We start from the raw sequence: 8,211 nt of genomic DNA, 5'->3' as shown, positions 1-8,211 counted from the left end.
ATTCCTAATTTTGTGTGGGCCCCACCTACTTTTCAATTCCTTGATGCGAAGTAAATGCATGAATCCTCCATATGTGGAATTCAATTCCTGATTAGTTTACACATCATAAATTAACTTAATAACTTAAACTTACTTGTATATTAATTGATCAGTTCTAATATATATTGTCCTAAAATAATTACAAATCTTGCAGCATTTGTAGGCTAATAATTAATTATTTACAAAGTTTACGCTCGTGAGAATACACATACACCTCACTAGTACCCTTGCGCGCGTGTACGATCGTGAAAAAGAGATGTTTCATCAACATAAACAAATCTGCCTGTTTGTAATCATGAGGGTAATGGATAATCTTAATTAGGGGCCTGTTTACGCGTAGTTGTTGTGCTAAACTAAAGTAACTAATTATATTGTGGGACATCAGAGATGATGCTAGTAGGTTTTGGTGGCTTACATCATCAGCTTTGCAACCTTATAATTGTAGAAATATGACTAGAGTTTAGAGAAGAATAAGAAATATAATAGGAAGAATACCCCATGATAAATATTCTGGTTGTATTGAAGCAATCACACTTGAATATGGCTATAGACTGCCGTAACTTGTTGGGAGTGTCTTTTATATTCATTGGTTGAAGTAGGATGCTCTTCAATAATAATTTCTCCTTCATGTGGCCTTGCAGCGCGCTTTCCTGGTGTCTTCTCTCTCTCTCTCTCTCTTCGCTTTATGACTCAAATTGCTTTTGTCTGATTATTTTCTTCTACTTTTCTGTTTGTTGATGTTGGTGGTTGTCCTTTTTCCTTAAAAAAGTTGTTCTTATGTATGTAGATAATGTTACAATTATAATAAAGGGTATCCAAATATATATATATATATAGACAATGATATAACAGGCCAGAAGTGATCTGAACTTACAGGAATTTACTTGAATAGGAAACTCGAAATAATAATATTAGAAAAAGGATTTATTGAAGTGTACGTACAAAAACATACATGTATGTCTATCAAGGGAAGGCAACAAATGAAAAAGAAATAATCATCCTGCTGATTAAGGAAGTGAATGCAGGATGGGATGAAGTAGCTAGAATGGAATAGAAGATAACTATTGGGGCTTAAAAAAGCTGACTTGAATTCCAGTGTCAATGACAACATAAATGCCAGCAGCTATGAGTATAATAGAGAGAACGGTGCCCAAAAGGCCAAGCCCCCAATTGAGGCACCACATAAAGCTGTATTTCTTGGGCTTCTTCACCTTCAACCACAGAAAGCAAGGATAAGCGAAGGTAATCGGAATGGAGATCCCTCCGATCAGACCCGCAAAGCTACCTAGGAATGGAATTGCCACTGCTATAAAAAAGCACCCGTATCCAAACATGGCTCTTGAAATCGACCTGATCCACCAGGGGCACGGTTTTCGCATGCGTTTGATGTATTTGGACTCCATGTCATCAAACATGGGCATCCCAAATATCTGGAAGGAGCTCACCGCATTCATTACGATGAATAAGCTGGTCAATCCAAGAACCCATTGGGAAGTGTCACGTCCGTGGTATTCATATATTGCAGTCATCATTCCCCCATTCGGTGGAATCTATTTCCAAACACACTTGCAAACATGAGTAATTAAATAACACTTATCACATGTATAAAATAAATCAATTAGGCATGCACCTTGTGTCCGTATGCCCAGTATCCTCCAATTGCTAGAGGAAACAAGCACATTGCGATCATTAGATATGCAACCTTTACGCCTCTCCACATTGGCACGTGCGATGGCTTTTTCTCACTTGAAGGCATGGTTGCCTGCATTCATTCATTTCATACCACCACTATATTAACATTATTAAATTTGTTGGGCCTGAAATTAATTTAGAAGCGGGCAGGGCAGGTTTCTGGGCCACTTGACTTGATTGTAGTCAAGGGTCAACGTTCCAATGGTACCTAGAGCAAGCGGGCCAAGCCCAAATTAATTAATTAATTAATTTGAGATATGTTTACCTGAATTTCTAGGGTAAGATTATGGCCTTTGAAAGCAAAGGAAATAATGCCAAGCGCATTGAGAACGCTAAAAACCATAGCGGTGTTGGTGTTTTCTCTTATGGGATCATAAGAGACGCCGTCAAGCCTTCCCTCAGTGACCGCGACGAGCCACATGATGGTGCAATAGCCAATGGCGGTGATGGCGCCAACTAGAGAGACACCGGCAATGGAGTTCAAGTTGGGGAGCTGAGACAGAAGCACGGCGGCGCAGGTAAACACCAAATACCACTCGACGGCGGTGAGAGGCTTGGAAGTGCAGTCGTGGCCGCACACAATCTCGTAGAACAGCTTCATGCTGGAGCCGCCCACTATAATCAAGGCACAACAGGTTCCCCCAGAAAGGTAATAGATGGGGAAGACGGCGAAGATCTTAGCCATTTTGTCACCGAAGGTAGCACTGAAGAGCTGGAGATATCTGCTGTAACGCATCCCAGTTTTGGTGGATTCATGGAGCTTCACCAGAAGCCACAGGGTGTAAAGCTGCCATATGAACGCCAGTGTCAAGCTTATCACCCCCCATGCCCTGCAAATACCCCAAATTGCGAATTGCATGCATATATTATATTATAATTTATATATACACACAAGACACAACACAACAAGGAAAAGGGTATGTTACGTACTAAGTAATATATATATATATATATATATATATATATATAATTAAGATGACGTACCATCCAAGAATGGTGAAGGAGACAGGGAGCACTAGGGCTGGAATTCCAATACCAGAGCAAAGGGTATGGAAGGCAGCATAGTAGGCATTGCCATTCCTTGACTCGGTGATGGGGAGCCAAGCGTCGTGATCCTGACTACGAGGGTCAAACTTGGTGAGTTGGATGGCCCTTCTAATTGGGCTACCCAATGGTGTGAAGAAATTGGGAGTGTGAGACTTTGGGGTAGCTGCTGCTCTATTGATATTATTTGAAGGTACAATAGAGAGTAGAAGGGGCTTCCTTGACACAGATGGTGAAGTTGTACTAGTGCTAGTGCCCTCTGGTGATGATGACTCCATGGGAGGTGCGCTTGCAGACACCGCATCATGATCAACGACATGACCATGATCATCATGATCTCCCGCACCTGCATCCAATATTTGATCATCATCATCTACTTGTGTGGCACTCATCGTGATGATGATCCTAGGGTCATCATTAGGCTCGATACTAGAAATGGAAATATTGTCTTCCACTGTTGTTAACTCATCACCCATCTCTCTCCTGTTTTGAATCTGATTCTGATTCTGATCTCCCATGTATATATATGCTCTCATGCACCTCTCACCGTTTTTTTATTTTTCCCCCCACAAACACTTGATCACAAAATGGCCATTGCTAATTAGCTTTCTATATATAGAGTATATAGAATGACTCAGTTATGAGTCTTTTTTCTGGCATAACATGTTGTGTGGTGAGTGGTGACACTGACATGCATCAATTACTATAGTTGTGGGTCGACAACTTTTGTTGACCGGCACTCAGGGAATCAAAACGCGCAAGCTTTAAATTTCCTCAAAGGGTAGGGTCCTCACATGTCGTTCAACAATTTAGTGACATATATCTTCTCCCATCAGTTTGTTTCTACAACAAATCCTAAATAAATATGTAAGAAAAAGAAGAAGGACATCCATACCATTATATATTTTATTTCTTGATCAGCCTTAAAGTGGGGAAGGTTGTTTCTGCTTGAGTTGACTAATAAGGTTTCATATAAAGTCTCAAATGAATCAGTTAATCATCAATTCAATTGAATTATTAGCCTCTTAACGTTGTCTTTTAGGAGACCGGATTCAGTCAATTCAACTCCCTTCTGATGTTTTTAGTGATATATATGTTGGGACTATTTACTTTTTAACTTCCCCTCCCTCCCTCCCTCCCTCCAAAAACAAAAGTAGAAGAAGAAAACAAGAGCTACTATCAATGAGCGAACTGTAACATCAGTTTGCAATTTGTGTATATAAAAATATGTTTTGTTTGATAAGCTAGCTCTTTGCCACGACGGTCTGACAACGCCATCTTTCCAGAAAGTTTGAAAAACCGGGGGAAACAGTTCCATGTCATTCCACATTTGTGGGATTAGAAAAGTGCCTTTGAAATCAGAGGGGCAATAACATTTATAATCTCAGGAAATTCAATTGCAGGTTTGTCAAACAAGCGCGTTATACATGCCTTCTAGTAGCTTATATTTCTACAACTACTTAGAATTATCCATCCAAATTGTTAATTATTTGATTAGAAGCATCCATCCACTTCTGCCCGAAAGCTTTGTAATCATGTATGCAAAAATAATTAGAGCATCAGTAATAATAACTGTGGGGGACCTCTGCTGGATTAGGTTTAAGAAACCTGAAAACTTCTGTAAATAAAATCTGCTGGATTAGCTAGGTTTAGAGACGACGGCGCACGCGATAACCAAGTGAACAAGTAAAGCATGGCGCGACTTTAAAACAGGGTCATTTTGTCTTGGTTACAGTTGGGCCACTTGGTTGGTTTCAATTCAATAGATTTTTAAAGAAAAAGCCCAGAGGCCAGGCAGCAGATTTGATTGCCTTGCAAGGATAAGCCAGCCCACTTGGTCTTCATTCAATTTCAATACCAAACAACTCATACATGCATATGCACTGTGTGCTTACCTTGCACAGCGAGCTAAGGTTAAGGGCTTGAAGAAGAATAAGGTGCTCAGGATTTTTCACGTTCCAACAAAACCACACAAATTGTGCTGATTGGATATGGATGTATCTCATATTAGGAAAGAAAGCAAAGATTACATGACATAACATAACGTATCATAGGAAATATTGAAAATGGCTCTGGCTGGGATGCAGAGAGAGAATCCCATGTTATTTCAAGGATCCCTCCACTGCCTGTCGCATGCGAAAGCTAGCTCCAAATTAATTTGCAGCAGTCAAAGTTTGGAAGAAGAAGAAGAAGTTGCAAGCTGAATAAGATCCTTCCTGAGAATCTTTCCAGATGGATTCTTAGGTACGGAAGCTATGAATGCCACTCTCCTGATTTTCTTGTACGGCGCCACCTGTTTCCCGACAAATTCCATGACATCCTTCTCCGACAAATTGCTTCCGGCTTTCCTTACCACATATGCCATCGGATACTGTCCAACCTTTTCATCAGGAAATCTGCCAACAACATTTACAAATATTCAAACAGATTGAGTACGCAAAGGATAAATAGGAGATGTTCCATGCTTTGTTGCCGTAATAAAATATGGAGAAAGACTTACGGTATAACAGCAGCATCAACAATTTGAGGGTGCGTCAGTAATAAAGCTTCTAGTTCCGCAGGGGGTACCTAAACCATCCACATAATTATTAATATTCATCAAATTAGATTAGGTATGAGGCATGCGATCGATAAACAAACATCTCCTAAATATTTCTTACCTTACAAACAAAAAACTACAGCTATTTGGAAAACGAGTGTATACATATACAATACAAACTGACAAATGTGCTATGTGTGTGGCACATTTCCATCCCATATGCATGCATATGTATAAAATGAAAACTACCTGATATCCCTTGTACTTAATGAGCTCCTTCAACCTATCAACCACAAAAATGAATCCATCCTCATCGACGTAGCACAGGTCTCCAGTTCTTAACCATCCTTGTGCATCAAGGGTCGCTGCAGTGGCTTCTGCGTTACTGAAATACTCTGCACTTGTACCAACCCACCCATGCAATATTATACATTACCACTCCAAGGTAAATAAAATCCGTCATCAAAACGAACATATATTTATTATGAATTAAAAACGGAAATGAATAATATATAAAACTCATCCAATATTAACCGCATATATTAATTTCAATTCACTTTAGATTAAGCGAGAGATTTTCGTACAACGCTATTTTCGTCAATAGCACAATCACAAGAGAAATAATTTTTCATTGCATTATTGCATTATTGCTGAAGTTGTTCTGCTAGAAGAGACTAGACATATATAATTCCGGAAATTAAAAAAAAAAAAAAAAGACTAGACATATATAATTAAAGTAATCTCCCTATCTGTCTCGTGCTTATATGATAATCATTAATATTAGATACTTCAAATATATCTTAGTGGCATTACCAATCAATTCATAAATAAAATAATAAAGCAAATGGTGAGTGGCTGTGGCTAGCCTTGTACCTTTCATGATGGTGGGACCCTTCAACCAAAGCTCACCCGTCTGATTCACTGCTAGTGCCTTACCGCTGTCCGGGTCCACAATCTTGGCCGCCATGCTCGCCGACAACAGCCCCGCCGTACCATACCTTCGACTCTCCTCCAGGTTGTCCGTCGACGCTCCCACGCCCGTCGATTCCGTCAATCCGTACCCCTGAAGAATGGTGACGGTCGGATATTTCTCCACGAATCCCTCAATCACTTCCCTGCTGAGTGGGGCCCCACCCGACAGAACCCTGCGCAGGGAACTCAGATTGTACTTGGCCTTGATCTGATCGGCGGCGTTGATGAGCGCAACCAGTATGGGAGGAACGAGCGGAAGGTAAGTGACACGGTGCTTCTGGATGGCCCGCAGCATATCATGCATCTCGAACTTGGAGAGAACCACGATCGTTGATCCCGAGGCCAGTAGACCCGTGGCGAACACTGCTAAGCCGTAGATGTGGAACATGGGAACCGTGCACAGGAACGTATCCTCCCCATCGTCCAGATTGAAGCGGCTGAGAACGACCCGCACCATCGCTATCAGATTCTTGTGCGACGACACCACGCCTTTACTCGCACCCGTAGTCCCCGACGAGTAGAGCAGAGTCGCTGTGTCATCCTGATTGATTTCTTCCTTCAAATTCAATCCTCCGTTGCTACTCCCATGCCTTTCCTTCGTTACCATCATCTGTCCCAAGGTCGACACAATTTTTCCATTTCCAGTTCCATGATTAGGAGCTCTAATTTCGTCGTCATCAATGAGCACGATGGAGAGATCAGTAGTTGAACCGCCAAGTTTGGAGATGAGTTGACGGGTTGTGAAGGCCAGCACCGGTTTGGAATCGGCGATTTGCTTGGCAATTTCGGCGGTGGTGTTGAGGGGGTTGGTGGTTGTTATAATCGCACCCAGCGACATCACGGCCAGGCACACCACTGGGAAGAAGATGGAGTTTGGGGACAGCAGCAGTACGACGTGGCCCTTTCGAATGCCCATGTCGGAGAGAGAGGAGGCAACTGAACGCACGGCTCGCCAGAGTTGAGCGTAGGTGAGTTGGCGGCCGGTGGAGCCGTCGATGAAGGCGACGGTGCCACGGTGGGCCTGAGACGAAATGAAAGTGGTGATGTCCAAAGAATCGTTGTGAGGGAGTGGTATGGGCTTGCGCTTGCTGTAGAATGTCGAGCTGGAATTGCAGAATCCGCTTCTGCCATCCACCTTTGCAGAGCCCATCACTGCCGTCGTCGTCATCACAATTTGCAATTTAGGATTAAATTAGAGAAGAGTTGCCTTTCGACTTTCTTTCCAAAATTTCTTTTTTGTTTGTTGGTCGAATCCAAACGTTTCAAAATGCGGTGCCTTCTATAACCACTACAAATTGAATATTTGACCTTTGACCGCTCACCTTTTAGTTTGGTCATTGGACACACGGCTTTTCTCGTCTTCTTTTATTGTGCATGGGACACACGTGTTCAAATACTTGTATGACCCAAACATTTTTATGGTTTGCCAAGGGTGTTTTTTCTCACTACCTAGGTTAGAGTAAATCCCAAATTTGAGCCAGAATGACTTATGTGTGGTATTCAATTGTCAACTGTTATTGGTATAAATTTATGTAAAAAATTATAAATCGTGCACTAATAAAGATTGCTAGCAACGAAACTTGATCACTAACGGGGCTATACAGTGCATGATTTTTATATGAACTGGGGGTGGATATTTTTATTTTCAATATGTTTTATATGTGCATGCGGCAAGTCCCACACATATTAAAATAAATTATTGTATGTTATGTTGTTTGAAAATGTCTCTTCCTCTTTCTTCTACTACCCAAAAACCAATGCGTAATGAAATGTATGTGGTCACATCATTCATTCATTCAGTTTTGTATTTTTCCTTTTGGAAAGAGATCACAATTCTTTATTTACTATGTATACTGGTAGCCGATCGAGCCAATTATGACTTTTCAGTTCTGGGTGGGCATCGCAGAACAAAAACTCGCTTTTTA

At 41.3% G+C, this 8,211-nt stretch overlaps 2 protein-coding genes across 2 annotated transcripts; both read right to left on the bottom strand.

Moving 5' to 3' along the window:
* LOC18788957 (lysine histidine transporter-like 8) lies at nt 886–3,375 on the bottom strand. Its single transcript, XM_020564611.1, has 4 exons — nt 2,716–3,375; nt 1,997–2,561; nt 1,670–1,801; nt 886–1,589 (listed from the first exon to the last, which is right to left on the bottom strand). The coding sequence occupies exons 1-4, from the start codon at nt 3,309–3,311 to the stop codon at nt 1,101–1,103; spliced, it is 1,782 nt and encodes a 593-aa protein (XP_020420200.1). The 5' UTR covers nt 3,312–3,375; the 3' UTR covers nt 886–1,100.
* On the bottom strand, nt 4,599–7,629 carry LOC18793859 (4-coumarate--CoA ligase-like 5). The gene is made up of 4 exons (XM_007222403.2): nt 6,188–7,629; nt 5,564–5,709; nt 5,276–5,343; nt 4,599–5,171 (listed from the first exon to the last, which is right to left on the bottom strand). The coding sequence occupies exons 1-4, from the start codon at nt 7,452–7,454 to the stop codon at nt 4,943–4,945; spliced, it is 1,710 nt and encodes a 569-aa protein (XP_007222465.1). The 5' UTR covers nt 7,455–7,629; the 3' UTR covers nt 4,599–4,942.

This window comes from Prunus persica, chromosome G1 (genome assembly GCF_000346465.2).
Source record: "Prunus persica cultivar Lovell chromosome G1, Prunus_persica_NCBIv2, whole genome shotgun sequence".
In the NCBI taxonomy this organism is placed as follows: Eukaryota; Viridiplantae; Streptophyta; class Magnoliopsida; order Rosales; family Rosaceae; genus Prunus; species Prunus persica.
Note: the sequence above shows the minus strand (reverse complement) of the source record. Positions and strands in the feature narration are given on the sequence as shown.